We start from the raw sequence: 22,333 nt of genomic DNA, 5'->3' as shown, positions 1-22,333 counted from the left end.
AGTACAACCTCAGCAGATCAGATAATCAGAAGGCAAAACCTGTTACTTTCAACCAAAAATAACTACAAATTCTGAGAGGGGGGCTCCAAAACCACAAGAGCTACTGAAGCAATCATCTTGTCATGGGTAACCATATCACAACTGGGTCCTGAAAAGTAAATCATTCCCTTTCCCCAGAAGAAATGCCCAGATTTTCCTAGTATATTTTTCTTATGTTTGTTTCAGCATATTACAGTTTTATTTCATATTTGCAGAGCTGGAGACATCCAATACCACAGAAATATGAGGCCGTTAAAGAGATTTTTCCATAATAAATTACTGTTATAAAATGAATATTTACAACATAATATATACACTGTTTCCAGTGTCTCACCAGATACGACAGAAAACATTCATTCCCTGCTGAGTGGGCATGTACCGACATGAAGGGACGTGCATTTGCTGCGGCACAAATTTGTGCTGCTGCTTTTTGCCTCCGTGCACATCCCTGCACATGAGGTTTGCTGCAGGGCAAAATGCCCCTGTAGCTGTTTCCCCATTCCCGCTCTTTCTCCACTCCTCCCAGCTCCTGGCATGCTGAAGGAGCTGGTGGACACCTAAAGCAGTGGAGACACTCTAGCTGTCAGCCAGAACGTCTCTGTGGAGGACCCAGCCTCCAGTTGCTCTAGTGCACACTCCTGGAGCATGAGCCATGACAGGTTTGTGGCGGTTTTGCAGTAGTTTTTTGTTTTTCTTTATACCAAGAATTTCCAGTATCAAATTTTGGTGCCATGCTGCAAATTTGCCACTTATGGTTTGTTGTGCTTCAAATAGTTTTGAGGCACCACAATCCACATGTGTGCACTCATCTGGACACATCTAGCATATCTGTCTCAAAAACTGTAAGAGAAATGCAGTTATTTTGTGAGCTTTTCCCTTCTGTTCTGCTCACCTTATATATCATGTTCAGATGGACTCAAAAACTCACTTGGAACTTCAGAAAAAAACATGAGCCTGAATGAATTTCAACTGTAGGTGGCCTGGCACCAAAATCATACACCTAAGTAATTCACAGCTCAAATTTATCTCTGTTGGATAACTACCCAAGTATCATCATCCCATCAGTGAAAATCCAACTTGGGCAATGCAGATTTCTAGACTGGGAGCTGGGTTTTGGTTTGGACCTGATTCCAGAGTCTGATCCCACTGTGCAAAGCTTTTCACAGTTTTACACCATAATACAAGATGAGAGTCAAGCCCACTTGTTGTGAATAAACACGTGGGAAATCTCCCTATACCCTGGTGCCGTCTCCCCAGATTCATCATCACTGGGTACAGGACCAGGCCTGAGGATGTAACTCATAGCCAAAGGAAGCCTTTTTTGTAGTGCTGTTAGCCTCTGGGGATGAGTCACTACTAGCATCATTACTACAGTCTGTATGTTCCAAGAGATCACGCTGCTCTTGACTCACAGGCAGGTACTCCTGGCATGCTTTGGCACTCTGACCCAGGCTTGCTTTTTGCACACTGTAGTCCTTCATTGTTGGAAGGCTGCATTTACACAAATCCCCAAGAGATGGAACAAGGTGGCCTCCAGTCTTCTCACTGGCCTGCAGTTTCACAGAGCTGAGAGGAATATCTACCCAACAAAGAGGTGGCCACTCTGTCCTCATGCTACTAATTTTCTTTTTAAGATCCTTAGAGAAGGTTGCACCTGAGTGATATGATGGGATACTGTTGATGCTTTCTGACACCAGAGATGTACGTATAGAATAAATCTGGAGGTTCAAAGGAGTCGGGGTTCCTGAACCAGTCTGGTAGTGACTGTCACTTGTATAACCATCCTGGACCAGGTCTGTGGACACTGGAGATGGCTTCTTAGGAGACACCAGGAAGCTGTCAGGAAGCTGGGTCTTCAAAGTGGACATGTACTGTCCTTCACTTGAATTGTTACCCTTTACCAGTCCTGCTGATGATAAAGAGGCTTCAGAGTCTACAGCACCAGCAAAGCTCAGCTTGTTGGAAGAACTACAAGAAGTCTTACTTTCGTGGTAGACAAGGTCAAACCCATTGGCACAGTACTCATCCACTTTCTGGGCATGGTAGCCTCTTGGAAGCAGCTGGGTTTGGGGTTTTTTCTGCTCTGTTGTGAAGTGACTTCTGGAGGAAAGCCCAGTCACTGAAATCAGAGAGAATGAGTCACCTTCAAGGTCACAGGCAGATGCCTTGGTGCAGACCTTCATGTTCGGTTCTTCATTCAGAACAGTCTGCCAAAAATGAACAATAAATCAATGCAAGGTAATAACAGGGACACACATGTAAAAGCAACAAGTATCACAAAAATGACCGCTGTCAAAACACTCATAATGATAATGGCAGCAACACAAGATATAAACACAATGTAAAGGGGCTGTCTGGTTAAATTGTAAGTCCCAGGAGACACCGCAGAGTGATTTGTATATTAAAGTGCTTCTCCCATGGCTGATTGCCAGCAAAGGTCAGTTATTTTTTTTGCATTTTTGTCTTCCTAGTTACTACACAGGTATTGGTTTCAGGTTAAAAGATTTATTTCCTATAGACACAAATAGATGGAGCAATAATCCTCAGTACAAAAGGTGCCTCAGAACAGGAGAATAATAGGGACTGTCTTAAAATTGGGATGGGTGATTTTGCCAACTCAGTTATGTATATGACCTCTGTTGTGTGTTTGCATGCCTCATTTGGTTTTGATGTAGAACACATCTGAAGCCTGTTCCCCATTGGGGTGGCGATAGTATGGGATAGACTCCATTCTACAAACAGTCTGGCATGTCCAAGTCAGCCCCCTGCTCTGCCTACTTAGACTGCACCTAGAATACTCTGAAATTAGAAGTGGCTCTTTAAGTCTTCTGCTTTCTGGACTCTGCTAAATGTGGAAGTTCTTAACTATAATGAGGAAAGCAGCTCTTGGGGCATTTCCATGGAAAACCTTGGTCTCAGGAGACTTCTAGCACACTTTTGCAGATTCTGGAAGTTGTGAAAGTTTCCTTAGATCAGATAGATAAGCACATCACTGGGTGTCTGTGCACACTGAAACGTTGGATGTCTCTTGTAGGTTAGCAGTCTGCATAGCTCTATAATTTCCACTAGATTTCCACTGCTTTAGTAAAGCATGATCTAAGCTCTCTTTGTTATTCTCCACACATCTGGTGTCTCCTTCCTCAAGAGAGGTTCTCTGCTCAGTCACATTCCTCGTTATGACAAACATCAGCATCAGTACACGCAATGCAACAGAGCAACCACACGTCTGCAAGCTCTAAAGCAGAAGGCACTCTCTAAATGAAGAATCATAGGGTTAGGGATATGCAACACAGCCAAACCAACAATTCTCAGAAACTGAGCCATTCACTTCCATTTCCTGGTACCTGTGAGAGGAGAAAAAGGGTGGTCATTCACTCACCAGAATTCTGGGGAAGGGTATTTCTGAGATGCTTGGATACACATAGAGTTTGAGGAAGTACAAGCCAGCTGCACCCAGCAGAAGCAGCACTGTGAAGACAATCAGAGCAACAACCAGGTCCCAGAGGAAATCTGCAAAGGGTCCAGAATAGTTTGTGAGGGAGAAGACATGAAAGGGATGAAGGAGACCTGCCTCTGGGGTTTGACCAGCCTGACATATATAAGACATCTCTTGGCAGCAGAGTGCAAGTTCCACCAAAGCAGGGGGTTCTCCATGTTCCCATCACAACAAGTCAGGTTTGGACAGTGATTAATACAGATGCAGAACAGGAGCAGGGGATCTCACTGGTCCAACCAAGGAGAAAGAGGAGTTATAGGGGAACTCCAAGCAAGGGTGAGAGAATGCATATCACCTCAGTAAGGAAGAGCATCTCACCCCCTGCTTTGAGCACAGGAACAGGAACTGTCTTTCTTCTACTCCCCAGTATTTTAATCCCAGTCTGGTGCCCAGGCTCTGTGAGCAGATGTAGCTAATTAACAAAGTCCTCTTCCTACTCCATCATCAAGCAGGACACAATCACAATCTTGTGGTTGAGCCATGGGCAGGTATTGCATGAAAACCAGTCTCATCTTACTGACATCAAGTCACTCTTGCATCCTTTGTAGCTCCCTCTTCTTTCCAGACATGATGGGCAGAAGTTCACCCAGGTGGCTGGAGGGTTGTCTGTTATTCAATAGCTGGATGCTCTAAAATGTGGGTGGAAGGACTTTAGCCCTTGAACATTATTTTACAATACAAGTAAGGAGGGCAAAACATGCCGCTAATGAAGTCCTTACCATTCATAAGGGGCCATACCCAGGAAGTACATGACTTAGAATCCCCACCTGCCTGTGAACAACTCCCAAGGGCACACTGCAGAATAGAGGGTTTAAGGCCCCTGGCAGATGTTCAGTGAAAGGCGCAATGGAATCTGATCCACAATCCCAACAATTATGCCACCTACCTTGCTACATGTGCACAGTAGGAGGAATGGTTGTGGAACTGGAGATCTGATCCCAATTGCACCACATTGCTAGTACTGGGGGAGCTGGGATCATGATCCTGGACTCCCCCTGCGCTAGCAAGTACAATCCAGTCAGTTGTTCAGGGCTCCCAGCTTCATGAACGCATCTGAATCAAGGGCTCTGATGCGACCCTGAGGCTGGGACCCCAGTATGACTGCTGCTCCCAGCCTCAGGGGTGCACCAGAGACCTTGGCTTGAATGTACCTCTGAGGTTGGGAGCCCCTGTCAGCTGATCACTTTGGCCACACATTCAATGTAAGGTATGATAGGAACCAGTCACAAAGTTATTGCACAGATTTTGTATAAAGAACTTTGTGGTTTATTCCCTGTTTTATTGTGCTATTAACTGCATGAATGTGTGCTTGGGTCACTATTTAAGATGTGATTAACTGGTTAATGAAATCTTACGTGTAATGTCTGCCAGGGGCCTAATGCTGCACTCTTGCAATAGTGCTGTATCCTCACAGGGCTCTCTGCACGCACTTAACTTCAGGAAGGCCAGAGGTTTGCTCTCCCTTCTCAACAACTCCACACCTTCCATGCTGTACTCACTGGCATTGCCCATGACCCCTCTTATTACTGAGACCTAGAACAAAAGTCTAAAAGGGAAGCGCAGCAGTAGCAATATCCATGAAACCTCTTACTTCGTGGACTGAGTTTTGTCTTGGTACATTGTACTGCCTCTTTTCTTTTGGCTGGATCCTCTTCTCTGGCTCTGATGCAGTAATTGGTATTTGGTTTCAAGTACTGAAATGTGTGCTGAGTTTTCTTGCCCTTTGGCTTACAGATCACCTTAAAAGAGAGTAGGATACATTATCATGATAGCATCTGCCTATTGGCTACCTGGCAACTACTCTACCAAGCAAGATGCTCACTCCATGGCCCTCATAGAAAGTGTTTGCGTCATCTGACTGCCGAACATAGTATAATAGCCTTAAATAGAAAAGCCTTGGTCAATATAGTAACACAGAATTGAAACAATGGATCGCTCCAAAGTTTCAGCTAGTCCAGTCTCCAGGGGGAAGCATCAGATGCTTCCACAGAAAGTTTAAAACTTCCATAACAGACAATTTTCTGATAATGTGCTTATTGGATTACTGCACCTTGCATTTCATATTCACTGGATAAAATGGATAGAGAAGTGGAAAAGGTTCTTTCGCATTGGACCAAGGTCCTATGATAAAACCCAGGGCCTCTTCCCACCCAGGGCAGCATCTATCTTACTGTATTACACACCCACTACCATCCATTGGCCTTACATATCTCCTTCTTTTAGCTGCTCAGGAAATCAGTTTCAAGGGAAGGGTTGAAGTGAGGGCTGAATAATCCCAAACCTGTAGGGAAGCAGGGAATGCAGGTTCAAACTGCCTCTGAGTGAGGGAGGGAGAACTCAGAACCTGGACCTCCCATTCCCCAGGCAAGGGCCCTAATCGTTATGCTACTGTACTAAACCATGGGAGGCTCTTCCTGCCAAAAAACAGTTACATGGCTGCATATATACCATTCAGGTGCATAAAGTAAAATAGGTTTCTGCCCTTAGTGTCTTTGTAACAGTAGGTAATCAAGGGCTGACTTGTGTCCTGATGCATGTACATTTTTAGCCTAGATCAGTGGTACTCAACCTACAACCTGCAGGCTGGATCTTTCCCCCGGAGCCATGTCATCTGGCCCATGGGGCTCTCCATGGGCCCAAAAATTTGGCAGTGTTTATTACTATGACTCTAGGAAAATAACAACTACTGCTGCCACTGCTCCCCTGCCACAAAATTTTCAGGCCTGGGGGGATGATATGGCACCAGATTGCACTCAAAGATCATTCCCATGTGCCAATTCTATGCTGAATCTAGCCCACAGGCCAACTCTGTGCCACTCACCCATGCCGTGAGGCCAGATGGGATGGACAGCACTGTCCTCCATGATACAACTTAATTGTTTCTTCATTGCCATTTACAGTGCATTCCTAATACATGCATGAATACTCTAGAGTTATTAAAGTAAAAGCTATTAAATTAATTATGCTCAAGAGCTTGTAGCAAGTTTCACGTATGCACTGTGTACAAAAGCATTTCTTTTTATTTGTTTGAGAGTTGCTCTTTCAGTGTCATTTTGTTTCTCTCTGCATTATGAGAAAGAGAAAACAGAAGTGCCTGAATTTCCTTCTCACTCTTGTTCATAACTATATATATCTACCTCTTTGTCTTGTCCCGTCTTATTCATCAGCTCTCTGAATTAGTCATTCCAGCTCTGCAATTTCTCCCTAGACGGAAGTTTTTCCATGCTGCTTATTTTCAGTCTTTTTCTGCACTTCTTCAGATTCTGTAATTTGTTCTACACAACCACTTCATTACTGTAGCTTAAAATAGGCAGTCAGCTGTGTTAGTCTGCTAAGACATCTGACAAAATAGATTGTTGGCTATGAAAGCTCACGCTTCTTTGAAGAAGTGGGCGCATTTAGACATGACTAATAACGTGCAGCGATAAACTCCGGAGCTTATTGGCCTGGAGTTTATTGCTCCGGGACGCGCATCTGCATGTGCACCTGGGATCGCAGCATGTTGAGCTGGAGCTTCCATGCAGGACTAGGTGCTTCAGGGCTACCCTCACACCGAAGCACCCTCATGTTCAAGCCAGCCAGGGCAGTGTCTACACATGTGCTGCTGTGGAGTTTTTAAAGTGTTTTTAACTCCACAGCAGGATAGTACTATCCTGCTGCAGAATAAATTAGTCTACTCCAGCCTAATAGGGGCACACATGGAGACACTGAGACATTTACTGCATAGCTAATTAGTCTAATGTGTAGTAAACATGTCATGTAGACAGTCGTGACATGTAGGGGGTGCACAGGGGTACATGTGCACCCCCTGAGAGTGCTGGTGCACCCCCTGACAGGCAGCGCTCCCCACTTAGTCAGTGGGCAGGGGGGGCATGCAGGAGTGCTGGTGCCCCCCCTGCGAGTGCTGGCCGAGGAGTGGAGGAGCCAGGTGAAGTGCTGCTGGCACTTCCAGGAGCACCGCTGGCCCTTCTGGGAGCACCACTTGTGCTTCCCAGCCGACATTATCAGCCATGGGGGGAACACCCTCCCCCCCACCAGTTGACAAGATTGGCTGCAGGGGATCACCCCCCCCCCCCCAGTCAGCGAGATTGGCACGTGCCCCCCCCCCCCCCCCCCCCCCCAACTCAGGTGGCACCAGTTGCCCATGCATGTAGACATGCCCAGTTAGTCTCTATGAGTACCTGTAGACATGTGGGGAGGCTGCTCCAACACGCTGTAATTACAGCGCATTGTGGCAGACTGAATTAATCGACACTGCTGAAGCATGCTAATTAGTGTGCTCCAGCCAGATCCTCCTCATCTCATGTATCAGCATTCCCATGCTTCAAAATGGTGGCAGAGGTGCTTTAACTTTTGGAGCTCCTCTAATTGAAGCACCCCCTCCGTCTCCCCCCACTCCCAGAGCACATGTAAAAAACACCCTATGGTACCACCCTGACCTACCTTCTGCTTAGTGCACATGACATGACACAATCATTTCTGTGCTTTTAGTTGGTTCTAAAAAGTTATTTCCCAATGTTTCTAGCTCAGAAAGTTCAGTCAAGCTTCTGATAAGCAGATGTGTTTTTATAATCCTTCCATCCAAACCTAAAGCAAACTTTGCCCTTGATGGGTATGTTTATATAACACAAAGCAGCAATGCACTGAGATATTCCACTGCCTTACAGAGACATATCACACTGCCCCAGCTACATCAGCTTCTGAACCAGAACAAGTGTGATTGTGTTGGTGCTGGGCTGCACATGAATACTAATCAGCTCAACGTTCATGTCAATACTCTACTGCAGGTTTAGGAACTAGTCCATGCCCCAAGGGCATGGCAGGTTCAGCAAAATGCTTCCTGTCACCCTATAGACATATCCTATGATATTCACCCCACCTGACCTTCAATTTTGTCCACTCTGCCAATCACCCAGAAGGGTTCAACTCCTTCCTGTCCCTCTAACACCTTGTGAATATCACTTACTTCGAGGAGGAAAACACCTTCTTCATAAAGTCTGAGTACGAACCGCAATTTTGACAGCACCTTCTGGACTGACTTATAGGAGCCATTTTTCCTTTGATAGGGAGTAAGTGGTATGGAGATATCTACAGTAAGATTCTGATCTTGTGACCACAGCATCAGTTTAAGGGGACCCACGATTGCTGTGAATATAAACAATACAAGACAGTTGTCAGGATAATTCTTCACTTTATGCCAGTCGCTATCTCTGTAGATTTCTATTGATTGGAAACTACCTCCTCTGACACTATGGGTCTGAAAGGTTGGCCCACCCGGTGGCCACCATGGTACATGAAACCATGAAACCCAGAGTCAGAAGCTGCAGTAATCGTCTCAGATTTTCAAACAGCTCTCCCTTATCTCCTCTTCTCTGCTCCCCTGCCCCATTCTTTTCAAATAAGACTAATCTCCATCCTCATTAAACCTACTTTGTCTGTGGGTGTCTGTAGCAAGTTTGAAACCCACATGGAATTTAAGATTCGAAGAAGTTGCATTTTGAGGTAAAAAACTCTGGGGATTTTTTTAATGTGACAGTGGGACTCATTAGCTCATGGTCTTACCCATGTTATCCCAAGAACCAATCTCTGCTCATCACCCTCATGGCTTTACATTTTAGATCTGGAGTTACAATATAAATCTAATTTTCAAGGACAGCCAAGGCTTAGCTCTGTTTGCATACAAACTCCTGGGGCTTCCACTTCATCAGAAACGATTTTCAGTTGGAAAAAACCAAAACCCTCAGTAGAAAACTTTCACCAGCCCTAGAAGTCAGTGTTCATGCTTATCCACTGCACGAGAGTATAGACCCTCAGCTCTGATTCTCTCCTATGGGAGAGGTGAATTAATTGAGTTGATTATTCAATACCCCATTGGTCCACCAATAAATCCCAGCCTTTCCAGAGACATTACTCCCCTGTGAGTAAATGCAGTCACAAAATCTATTTTGTGTTGTTCTGTCTCACATAGGACTTAATCTTTTCATTTCATCCTAGTTTATTCCACACTTCACTTGGAAGGAACATGTAGCCAGAGAAAAATGAAATGTTTATGGCTCCCACAAGTCTCCTCCAGCATACTGAACTCAGGCTGGCTAGCTCATGCCAGTTGTTTAGTAGTCTGCCTTGCATTGCTTTGTCAAGTTTCAGTCAATAACAAACCTTTGGCTGATTCTTCCCCCCAACCCAACTGCTACTATGGCCATCTATTGTTTCTCTGCTGGAGTCTCTCCTCTAACTCCCGTGTCCTGTAAAAAACTTTTTCCTTCCTTCCACCTCTATACTCCACTGAAATCCCTTCAACATCTCCTTCAGGTCCCATATGAAGACATCTTCCCTGTTCTCATGCTCTCCTGGTTCTCTAATTGGCCATTCTTCCAATGTCTGCTTAGGTAAATTCTTTTCCCTGTCTGTAGAAGTGTCCTGTCCTCCCACCCTCTCCATTCCCCCCTAAGCCCCTACCCCCTGCAAAATCTGTGCTTGTTCCCCACCTCATTCCTCATCTTCATTCACTTTCATATTTCTAAGCTCTGTCTTTTCCTCTTTTATAATCCTTTTCTAGGCATCAGTAACATCTGAATGTAATCTCCCTGCCTCCTTGGAGTAATCTCCCTGTCCTCCTTGCTTTTCACCTTGCCTCTACATCTCCAGTCTAATGCACTGCCACTAAAATCGCCACACATTTCCACTGGTCTAAGTCACTATAACCTTTCTTGAACCCTTGCACAGGATTCCCTTCCATGTCTCCATCACTGCCACCTCCCCAAAGGTTCCTCCCATCTTTGTCCCCCAGCAAGGGCAGGAACCTGCCCAAAAATCTTCCTATTCATACATCCACTCCAAAAGGTGCTTACTGTCTCTGTATGGCTGCAGTTCATTGGAGATGACCCATTTAGACACATTGACTCCATTCACTGCTCTCACCCTGGCCCAGTAGAGGATATGTATGTCTTCAAAAAACAGTTTACATGTCCAGAACGATCTGGTGCTGTTCTTCCAGCAAGTGTCCACCTTGGTCCAGTTGGAAGACCTGTGGAGGTAGCTGCAGTAAGAAACTGCAAAGATTCCATCAGTACCCTTCCTTTCCCATCTCTTCCTCCTTCTTTACCTTCCTTGGAAAGGGAGCATCTTAAAAAGGAAAGACTTATCTTGGATGGAAAGTGTCAGTATTTTGGACTGGAGAGGAAGCAGACAAGAGAGTCTCTCCTCCATCTTCCTACCTCTTCCATGACCTTTTGGGCCAAGTGGAAAGCATCGGAGAATATGTGTATGTGTATTTAAACACAATCCTTCGATTGTCCTGGCACCCTGAGATTCCTGCTCTGTCCCTCTCCTCTGCCCAGAGGCCTCACATACAGAAGATTTAGAAAGGGGTAAAAATACCCAAAGCTACCTACAAAGGATTTCAAAACAGTGGGGACCGAAATACCCACTCCCTTTCCCTGCTCTATTTCTGCCTTTTGTGCTATGACATACCTGCTGCAAGACTCAACCTCATACTGGTTTCCACTGTGTGAACCATGACCTGGCTCCCATCTCAAGAAAATGTGGAAATTTTCAGATGTTAGTGTCACATTGTGTGGAGGAAGCAGCATACCTTGAAGGGAAAGCAAATGAAAGCAGATCAAAAGCATTATAAACATAAGGGCTAAGTACAGACAATCAACAAGCTTGAGGTTGAATCAATTCAATCTTCATAGGTTAGCCTAAGCTGCACAGACTGAACTGATAAGCAAGTGAATAGACATTGACTTTTGATTTCAGAAATGCAGCCATGTGTCTCCAGTGGCCCAGAGCAGAAGCCAGGGCCTCCCTGCTCTGCTGGAGCAGACAGCTTGGGTCAAGGCTAACCTGCCCATCCTGTGAGGGGCGCTTTACATGGGGAGATGCAAAGCATCCTGGGATAGTGGAGGACTATAAGTTAACTTGAATCTGGAGAGGATCTGGGACAGAAGTTCAATAAACTAATTTAACCTAAATCAATCAAGTTTGATAACCTGATCCATCTAGGTTTACCTTAAATTGGTTTGGGCCACTTTGAAAGTGGATAATGCGCACTGAACTTCTGTTGTATTACAGATCTGAACTGGTTTCCAATCATTTATATTGGTTTGTGTGTAACATCTGTCCCTAGCCAAGGGGACACACACAGCTCTCCTTCCTTAGTTGTCAGCTGCTTGGCAGAAGCCTATAGGTATGGTGGATGATTGGTCAGTTTGAGGTCCAAGCTTGTAACAACTCAGCCTCTAGTGCCCTCTGGCGCCTGGTCTGGGTCATTGCAGACATGTCTCTGCATTTCTGGAATTAAAAGTGAATGTCTTTTCACTTGCTTATTGGTTCAGTCTACGTAGCTTAGATTAATTTACGAAGACTGAGCTGATTCAACCTCAAGATTTTTGATTGTCTGTCCTTAGCCTTTATGCCATTCTGTATTCTCTTTCTCAGTTACCTCATACAACCTTACTTCAAGCCCTTTGAAAGTCTCCCATGTACATGCATCCACACAGACACAGACACAGAATGACATGACAAAAATAGATGCTCATTAGTCTAGTGCAGTGGTACCCCACTCAGAAGACCACATAGGCCAGATGTGTAGCATGGAGCCAGTCTGTGGGCCAGATCCAGAGTGTAACGCCACGCTATCTGGCCTGTAGAACTGGAATTTGCCAGTGGCAATGTTAGGTGCTGCAACTCTAGAAGCTGCAGCAGCTATAAATCCTCCCACCACCAAACTTCCAGCCCTGTGGGCCAGATGACAATTCCATGGGCCAGATCCAGCCCATAGGCTGTACCTTGGTCACTCCTAGTCTAGTGAATTGTCTCTGCTCCCCAGCCTCATTTGGCTAGCCTACCCCAACGTGCAACGCATAGGCTGAAGGGAATCTAGGTGCTCAGTCTAGCCCAGGGTGCCACAGCATACCTTAAGATCCTTTGAAGGGTACCACAAAATATTAGGTGTAAACGGCTACACATGATTCACAAGATAAACTCAAAGATTTCAACTAGGCATCTATAATGTCAAAAATATTCTTCCCTACTGTGGTCTGAGTTCTCTGATCAGAAGAATTAATTGCTCTGTTATATTCCTAAAGTTAAATGAGTGAAAGCTCATTTTCTGAGAGGTGCCTTTAGTCTAACAAAGGACACCTTGAGTTTAAAAAGATTGAGAAATACTGGTCTAGATAATACAGTAAAGCTCTAGAATCATAACCAATCAGAAAACTTCACCATGTTTACGAAAGAAGATAAATACAAAAAAGGTAAATATTTTTTGTAATTTTTTCACTGACTTCTTTGAATTTTTTGTCAACAAATTAACAAGTATTAAGCTGCAAAGTTGTATGGGTTTTTGCCTCTTTCTTTCTTTTCGGCCTTTCTCCACCAGCAATAGAAAAAGAGAGAATAATAGCAGGCAAAAAGGGGGGGAAAAAACCCCAGAAATCAAAACCTAAGCCTTTAAAGTTAATTTTTGGTTTCAAAAACAACATTTAAAACAAAAACAAATATTTCAATAAAAATGTAAATGTTTCTCATAATCAAAAAAGGAATGTTCCATAGAAAAAGATATTTTGATGAAAAATATCTATTGTTTCTGGTTAGAATATTGTTGGTGAAATGGAAAATATTCCATTGTATGCATTTGTATTTTATTATACACATGCACACATATAGCCTATACATACACATAGCCTTCTGTGTATATTCTACACACAAATATATATATTTGTATGCATGCATGCACACACACACACACAGGACTCCATTGTTATTAATTTCTGTTCTGATTCTCGTATAGTTGCGCATTAATATTTTCCATCTACCCAAGGAACTTGCTATTTTGGTTCTTTGTCCCTTTACCAGTATATTTTCATGGAAACATTTTTTGCCCATCAATTTCTATCAATAACAAGCTAAGTTACAGAGATTCATATTGGTTATTCTGTTGGAATAGTAACAAGACAGGCTGTCACACATTTTTTTGTTGGCTTATCACACAAGTTAATTTTTACCTGGAACCTCATAAGGCAACCAAACCAAACACTTTTCACCAAGTTTTTGCAGTTAGTTTTTGTAGGCATTTAATAGGGAGAAACTATGTAGCATCAAAATCTCAGAGCTGGGCCAGGTAAACGTTTTCTTCAGGTTTTGACAGCCTTTAGATCTTCTACTCATCAAAATTAAAGAATATTTTTCAAACAGTAGAGAGAAGATAGAAAAAACTGAGAGCCGTGTGCAAAAGGCCATAGCTTTACACAGGACTTCATGTACTCTACTCACTCTTTCCTTGCCTAGTTAAGAATAATTCATAGCATCAGAAGTGAACTTACCCTGGATGAGGGTCCAAACAACAAGAAGCAGAAGTGCACTCAGTCCAGTGGCCATAGTCCTGCCTGGCTAGTGGAGCAGCCAATCCCATTTACTGGAGCTATGCTGGCATCCTGAAATCAGTCAAGAGAAATGGACACAAACATGTCTGGGTTACTTGTGCTACATGCAAATATCTGAGATGATCAAAACCTTGGATTAGTGAAAACATTTTCACAATAATGAGAGATGATGGGGATAACCTATGACAGGTTCGCATCACATGATGTAATGCCCGCACAAGGCTCACAGCCATCTCACAATTGCCTCTAGGGTGAGAAAACAATCCCTGGAGTGAGTGACTCACAGACTGACTTGCCTCTGGCTGTTAGTCACACACCCAAGGTAAAACCATGCTTGCATGTAGCCCTGCTGCTGGGCAGGCGGTGGTTTTACCACAGGCAGTTTTACGGAGCAGCAGGTGGCTAGTGTGAGGACAGGCACATTACATCTCTTGCCCTGGGATCTTGAGGAAGATCCCAAGGAATCAATGGTAGATTTGAAGTTTGAGCTGCTGCTGAGTCAGAGGCCAAGCAGAGGAACAACCCTAGACAAAATCATCCTGGTAGTCTGCAAGTGGCTATGCAAGAGAGGATTTCCGAGGCAAGTGAGGGCTAAGCAAAGCAAAGGAAATCTCTCCTTGTGTGCAGTCTTGGAGTGAGGGGGAACAGGAAAGACTGACAAGGCGATCTCTTTTCATTTTGGGCTCTCCACCTTAAGAAGGATGTGGAGAAACTGGAGAGGTGAGCAACAAAAATGATAAAGGGTTTGGAAGAAAAGTTGTACACAGAAAGGTTGAGAGAGCAGATAAATTCCTTTCCTTCAAGGTAAACATAAGGCGCAAGGGACAGGATAGCAATTTTCAAATATTTGAAAGGCTGCCATAAAGAAGAAGGAAGGAGATGAACTGTTCTCTCTTGTCACAGAGGATAGGCTATGAAGCATGATTTTAAACTGTAGAAAGGCGATCTAGATTAGATCTGAGAAAAAAATTCCTTACTCTGGGTGTGTCTACACACACCGGCGACTGGTGCCTCCTGAGTCTGGGGGGCACCAGATCGAGGACAGGGGTGGGAACCTCCAGCAGCTGATTGCTGGCCAGGGGGGAGGGGGCCCCCAGCGACTGATTGCTAAGCCAGTGGCAAAACCAGAAGTGCACTTCTGGTTTCACAGCTGGCGCTTCCAGAGGGTGCAGAGCCGATCTCAGGGGGTGCACGTGCACCCATGTGCACCCCCTACACATCACCAATGTCTACACATGCAAACAATCCAGGAGCAGTTTACTTTCAAGTAAACTACTGGAGAGTAAACTCTCCCAGGCATGCATCCCATATGTGAAGGGATGCCTAGAAGCAGACTGCTCCCACTCCGTGGCCCTGCAACAAGCCCCTGAAGCAGCCAAAGGGAGCTTGAGGCTCCCCCTGGATGCTAGCCCAAGGGCCAGGAGACAGTTATCTCCTGATAGGGGCTGGGACACTGCTCCCTACCCTGGATCCTGCCTGCTACTGGGGTGGGCTCTGCCACCGGAGCCCAGGTGGGGACAATGCTCCCCTGCTCTGGCAGCATGGAGCTCCCAGCCCCCACACCACAATCATGGGGCCCAAGCTGGTTGGTCCTTATCTCCCAGCCTGAGCCCCATGATTTCAGGACCCAAGGTGGGAGATCCTTATCTCCCAGTGCCAGCTCCACAACCATGGGCTCCAGTGGTGGTTCTCACCTGGGCAGCAGACAGCTCCCAGGGGCAGGGAGCAATCTCCTGTCCCCTGATGCCTGGCTGACTGAGAGCACATTTGCTCCTGGTCATGCACCTACACATGCACTCCTGCATAGTAATTAATCACAAGTAAGTTTGCTACTTGCATTTGCAGGTAACAAATTTACTGGTGATTAGAGCTAATTACTGTACAGTAAGCATCTGCATGTGTAGACATGAATGCTTATTGTACAGTAATAAGCTCTACTGCATCGTAAAACGTATTGTGTAGACGTGCCCTCTGAGAACAATAAGGCAATGGAATAGACTGCCCAGTGAAGTTAGACGGGGTGGTTTAAGAACAGCATTGCTGCAGGGGATTGGGACCAGGTGACTCTTGAGATCCCCTCCAACTCCATGATTCTGTGATTATCCATCACCGGATGCATACAGCAAAAGGAGTACAATTCCATGTGCCCGCTCAGAGCAGACCCAGAGTTCACAGGGAAGATTCACAGCATGGGTGGCAAGACAGAGGAAACTTTTCACATACACTGCTCTTCACTAATCTGCCTCACACATTCACTAGAGGGAAATTCAGGCTCCCCAGCCTTTTCCTTTCCTGCCCGTTCTGCCAAGGTTACCAGCAGATGCCAGGCATTACCATGGTTCTTATGAGGTGGTCTCATGTCATGCAAATGGACTGAGACCTTCTCTCTCCCCACCTGTTCAAACAGGATACTAAACAAGTTCCATCTGGTATCATCTTACTCACAATTATGTGACACATCTGGATAGAAACTATTAATATTTATGAGATGAACTTTCTACATGAGTAACCAACTCTCCATTGTTAACTTGTAAAGACATCATGGGAGCTTCCTCATATGTTGATTTAATTTATAGTTGCTTCTGGAACACATCCTAACCCAGTGCCTACTAAAGCCAATGGAAAGACTCCCATGCAGTAAAATGGGCTATCAGATCCAGGACCACCAAATCAGGAATAATCACAGAATTACTCTAGTAGCAGTAAGTACCCTATCCCTTTGAAGTCCGCTGGTTTTAACCCATGCCCAGAATGTTACTCCACAACTTGCCAACAACAGAGGATATTTTGTAAGGGCCCCAAAAGCATATTTTTTAATGCCTTATCCTGTAACATCTGAAGCAGTTGCCTTAGTCCAGTGTTTATCCCAAATCCAAGTAACAGCCATGACATTATTAAAGGAGCTCTGGGTTCTAAGAGAACAAACAACTGAAGGGTTTACAATCCAGACAGAGTACACCTGGTTGAAAAATGAAAAGCTAACACTTGTGTAACATGGTTGCTCTTTATGAACACTCCTGCTTGTAAGTGCCTTTCACCTGCAGGAAGGGGATTGTTTAATTTAATTCAAAGTGCTGCATAGATGCAAATACACCATTGGTTGCATGAGTAAACATTTTTCATGACTAATCAATTACAGTCATTTGTGAAGTTTTCGGACATTCAGACTGGAAGGCACCCTGGAGGATCATCGAATCCAGCCCCCTACCCCAGGGACAGGAAGTCAGCAGGGATCATAGGATCCCAGCAAGATAAACATCCAAAAGTGTCTTGAAGGCATTCAAAGTGGGTGCTTGAACCACCTCCGGCAGCAGGCTATTCCAGACCTTGGGGGCTCGGACAGTAAAGAAGTTCTTCCTTATGTCCAGCCTGAAACGGTCACAGAGGAGTTTGTGACTGTTTGATCTCGTCATCCCTTGGGGCGTTCTGGTGAACAGATGTTCCCCCAGATCCTGGTGAACACCCCTGATAAACTTATAGGTGGCCACCAGATCGGCCCTGAGCCTGCGCTTTTCCAGGCTGAAGAGTCCCATGGCTCTCAGCCTCTCATCATAAGGTCTGTTTTCCTGACCTGATCGTGTGCATGGCTCTCCTCTGCACTCTCTTAAGCTTCTCCACATCCTTTTTGAATTGCGGAGCCCAAAACTGGACGCAGTACTCCAGCTGTGGCCTCATCAAGGCCAAGTACAATGGGAGAATGACGTCCTGGGATTTGCTTGAGAAGCATCTATGCATGCAAGCCAGTGTTTTGCTCACTTTACTAGCTGCAGCATCCTATTGAAGGCTCATGTTCATCTTGTGGTCAATCATGACCCCCGAGTCCCTTTCATCTGTAGTGCTAACCAGTGTATCACTGCCAAGCCTACAAGGATGCTGCGGGTTTTTCCTCCCAAGGTGGAGAACCTTGCATTTTTTGGCATTGAACACCAACAGGTTCTCATCCACCCATTTCATGAGCCTGTCAAGATCTGCCTGGATCACCCTCCTGTCCTCAGGTATGGATGCTTTACCCCAGAGTTTGGTGTCGTTGGAAAACTTGGCCAGTCTGCTTCTGACACCAATGTTCACATCGTTGATGAAGATGTTAAAAGGTAAAGGCCCAAGGACAGAGCCTTGGGGGACCCCACTGGTCACAGCGCACCAAGATAATTGACTGCCATCAACCACCACCCTCTGGGTCCTGCCACGGAGCCAATTCCCCAGCCAGCTGATAGTGGTGAGGTCGAAGCTGCAGTTAGCCAGTTTTGCCAAGAGGTGATCATGGGATACCAGATCGAAGGCTTTTTTAAAGTCAAGATATATGACATCAATCTCTTCCCCCTTGTCCAGGTGACAGGTCACCTGGTTGTAAAAGGAAATGAGATTGGTCAAGCAAGGTGTTTGAATTGTATATGAAACATTACACTGCTGGCACTGAACTCTATGGCAAATAAATATTTAGCTGCTCTAATAAAAGATATCAGGTTTACCCAAAGAACCTTGTCTTTTTATGTCCTTAGACCAACACAGCTACAACCAACACCCAGATGGAAAATACAATGCATTAATCTGTTTTTAACATCTCATCAGCAGAGATGAGGTATCTTGAGGCTTTCACTGTTAAGCTGTGGTAAAACAGAACTCCTCTACTTAGAGAATTGTGTCTTTTTTCTTTAGCAAACAAGAGTACAAGAAGAGATATAATATGAAGTAGCCCTCTCAAAAGTTGTTTTAAAAGTTATCTAATTTGAATATGGGAGTATTTCTTCCTCCACAATATGAACCATTTCCTCCTAGTTAGCAACAAAGGTTTGAAAAAAGAGCCCTCACTTAAAGAGCCCCAGTCCACAATATACCAGAACTACTGGAAATAAAACTGGCCTCACTTTAATTTCTAGGGAAGCAGGAATAAAAATCCATAAAATTAAATTTCTCCTTTATAATGTTTGGTACAAGACCAACTCTTCTGCAGAGGACATGAAGAGTCATTAATGGAGAGGTCTGTACTGGCTTAGGCTCTCCAGTGGCAAGGGATGAATGGCATCATGTTCTGGCCACACCACATACAGGATGGGACCCTGGAGTCAATACTGAGGAAGCAGAGCAAGCCTGATAACCTCCTCCTAGCTCCCTCCTTCCACTTCTCTCCATCTTCCATGAAGATGAATGGAAAAGCAGGGCCAGTGGAGAAAGCACCCCTCAGGGCTGCTGAGAAACCTGTCCCTTCATCTGACTCCAAGGTCACTAGGGCTTTCTTGAAGGCCACTCTATGGTGTCATTCCAGCTCTGATCCAACTGCCAGTTATGGATAGCCCACATACATGTGTCCTCCTGCTCAAGCTGCTTGAAGGAGTGAGCAGTGAATGGTGTCACAGACAGGGAAGGGAGGAGGGTGGGCAGAGGTAGAAGTCAAGCAAAACATGTCTGAGCTCCTCTCCTACCATACAAGACCCTCACTGGCCCCAAGCTGACAGGAGCCTCTTAATGAGGAGAGTCAATAGGTGTCAAGTCTGGGCATCTCCTTTGGTAAGAGTCAGTAACTGGTATGAGTTGCCAGCTCTTCCCCCCGATACAAACTGGGGGGAATTGATGAGACCTTCCTGTGGCAAAGCTACACGTGGCCACCTGCAGGCCTGTTTCACAATCCCTGTAGTAAAGGCTGGACTCCTCCTGCTCAGGAGTGGAAACATTTTTCTTATGAAGCACATACCATGTGATTAATACCAAGTAAGTCAGGCAACATGCCACCTGCCTTTGGTGTGCCAGGTGGGAACATGAACTGTTACGGACATCTCCCAACTGCACTGTTCAGGGCTTCAGGCCATGTTATTCAAGTAGCCTCCATACCCCACTTGTTCGCCAGAGAAAAAGTGGTCTCATAAATATAAAATGAAATATTATGGAGAAGCATAACACAATCCCCTGCTACACAGAGTCCAGCAATGTCCCAGAGATCAGGCCTGTCAGGGTGACAGCCTATGCCACGGTCCCCTCAAGCAGAGCCAGCACCTGAGACAAGGGGTACCTGCCTAGTGTTAGGAGAAAATAACTTGTTTCAGGATTGAATTGCCATAGTAAAGACTCACTGAGAGAACACCGATTAGATCAGTGGACACAAGGAAGTACATAGGGATGAGGGAAATTTCCAGCCCACAATAGGAGGCAGAAGAGTTTACACTGAAATGGGCATCTTCTGGGTTAAGGGTGTCTTTGGGATCTCAAAAGCACAAGGATGAAGACAGGATAAAGGAAAGGAATACTACCCCCTTCTGTTTTGTGAAGCAGGTACTAACAGTGCACAGCAGTATAAAAATTTAGGCTGCTGGGGAATCAGGTCAGAGCTTTGCTACACCTTTTGCTGAAAGCCGCACAAATGTTAATTAATGCTATGCTCATCAACTTAGTGGAGTAGTCACACTTTAATCATCTCTCACTGTCCTTCACCTGCACAGCTGTGACTTGCCATTAGAGACTTGAAAGCAGGGCCAGGACCAGGAGCTGTTCCCACTGGGCAGAATAAACTGGTTTGAGCAGTGACAGGGGTGCAGTGCCTCCCACTGCCACAACTCAGACCTGCTTGCTGCTCCCTTTGGGCAGAATGGGAGCCACCGCAGCTGCCAGGTGCTCCAGGGCTGCAGCATGCACTCTGACTGACGTGCACAGGGGGTGAAGTGCCATGCCTGACCCCACTGCATCCTAGCATCTCCGCTCACCCTGACTCCGGAGGGACCAGTTCATTCTGAGATGCTGAAGGACTTCAACTTGGGTGGAATAGCTGTGGAGAGTGGCCACATCTTGATGGAACAAAAGCAAAATTAAGCAGATTAACTTGCCCTGAAGTAGCATAACTTTAAGCCAAATGAGCACTTTAAACCAGTTCAAGGTGTTACTGTGCATCCAATCCAGGGGTAAGAGCTCCAGAAGTTGCCTAAAATTACTGTGTAACAAGGTCCAAAGTGGTATCAGGTTTTGCTTTACTCTGTCTAGCTCCATGGAAAGGCCACTGTAAAGACTGCTGAACTGGTTGCAGTTAACACAAGCTACAGAGGGCACAGAGCAGAAACACAAAGAAAAGAAGAGACAAACCTTGCAGGGAGGGAGCCAGGACTGCAATATCTTTATGCTTCATTGGAGGGCGCCCCAGAGCAATGAGTGAGCCAGGTATGACCTCCTCCTCTCTGGGAAGCAGTGATTTTTTTTTTTGATTTTTTTTTTGCAAGTAAAATGTGTCTGTTGGAGTGTTGCTAGGGAGGCTGGGCAAACACACCTGGAATGTGGTTGGGGGAGTGAGTGTTGGTTTCAGCTCAGTGTGCACAATGCATTTTGTGAATCCACAGGGTGTTACTGAAAACCCCTCCAGCCTATCAAACAGAAACTACTGAGCTTTCAGAATACTGCTGTTTGCTTGGTCAGTAGCTATTTTTACATCCCACGTGAGTTTTTTTCCACAAGGCAGACACTAGTTCTCAAGGTGCAAATAATTCTGCAGTGTAAAATTAGGAGACATATTCCTTCCAGAAGGGAACTTTTTGCCTAAACAACCCAATAGTTAACTCATGCGCTGAAGCTTGCACTGATATCCTTTATTGCACTGATATCCTTTAGTAGATCCAATCCTGGCTAACATTAGCATGGGCATCTATTTCCTTTCTGGAAGCCTGGTAGGCTTCTGAGTTTTACAGGTCAGTTTCAGAGAGAAAAACCTTACAGATGTAAGCTTGTTTCCTTTTAGTTTAATTAATCCCCTTGTATATCTTACACTATAAGAAACATAAATAGAAGCCATTTTTCTATTTTTTGTAGTAATTTCTCTCCTCAGTGTCCTCCTGCCTATGCAGTTTTTGGGACACCTGAAACTTTTGAAACAAATGCCACAGTCCAGTTTCATAGTGACTCCTCCAATTCTCTGGAAGTAGCACTTCTTCCTCTGCAGAATGTCTTCTTACTCCCCCCTCCCTGTACTATGTACAACACGCACAAACATACACTGCTGGGCAGGGGGCAGACGTGCCTTTCACACACAGGTGCAGCCATGTCAGATTGCTCCAGAAATTTCGAGAACAAAAGATACTAGTCTATCAAAGCAGCAAACAAGTTATTTGCCAGACAATCTTCTTTATCTCCCTCCCTTCACATACCTGAGCAGGATCCTTCTCTCTCTTCAAAAGCAACCTCTCTCCTCAGGCTTCTGAGCCCAGATTTCTCCAACACTTGCTCCCCAAGCAGTGTGTGACTTTACTTTTGTGGTTCATGCCCTTTTCCTGGTTTCAGCTCTCTTCTTTAATCCCTTCCTGGTTTATTGTTTGATCAACATCTCAGGTTCAGAGAGCCATTTTCTTTTGCACCATTGCCAGTCTTTCCTGGCTCAACAATGCCCTCAGCAGGTGGTAAAAAATGCAGCTTAATGCTCTCCAGAGTGTCTATCAAGCCA

At 45.1% G+C, this 22,333-nt stretch overlaps 1 protein-coding gene across 5 annotated transcripts; it reads right to left on the bottom strand.

Moving 5' to 3' along the window:
• Positions 1-202: 202 nt before the first annotated feature.
• LOC109281795 (interleukin-22 receptor subunit alpha-2) lies at positions 203-22,333 on the bottom strand. 5 transcript variants are annotated; one of them, XR_002088568.2, is made up of 8 exons: positions 22,041-22,333; positions 13,864-13,974; positions 11,009-11,129; positions 10,387-10,562; positions 8,502-8,680; positions 5,127-5,274; positions 3,419-4,164; positions 203-2,246 (listed from the first exon to the last, which is right to left on the bottom strand). XR_002088568.2 is itself a non-coding variant. In XM_019481912.2 (8 exons), exons 2-8 carry the CDS (start codon positions 13,916-13,918, stop codon positions 2,156-2,158), a joined length of 813 nt encoding a protein of 270 aa, XP_019337457.1. In that variant the 5' UTR covers positions 13,919-13,974; positions 22,041-22,329; the 3' UTR covers positions 203-2,155. The 5 variants fall into 5 exon arrangements, 4 of the variants coding, with proteins under 4 accessions (XP_019337457.1, XP_019337453.1, XP_019337454.1 ...); XM_019481912.2 differs by having other exon boundaries at positions 203-2,158; positions 3,419-3,549; positions 22,041-22,329; XM_019481908.2 differs by having other exon boundaries at positions 3,419-3,549; positions 22,041-22,299.

The sequence above is a fragment of the Alligator mississippiensis genome, chromosome 8 (genome assembly GCF_030867095.1).
Source record: "Alligator mississippiensis isolate rAllMis1 chromosome 8, rAllMis1, whole genome shotgun sequence".
Classification (NCBI taxonomy): domain Eukaryota; kingdom Metazoa; phylum Chordata; order Crocodylia; family Alligatoridae; genus Alligator; species Alligator mississippiensis.
Note: the sequence above shows the minus strand (reverse complement) of the source record. Positions and strands in the feature narration are given on the sequence as shown.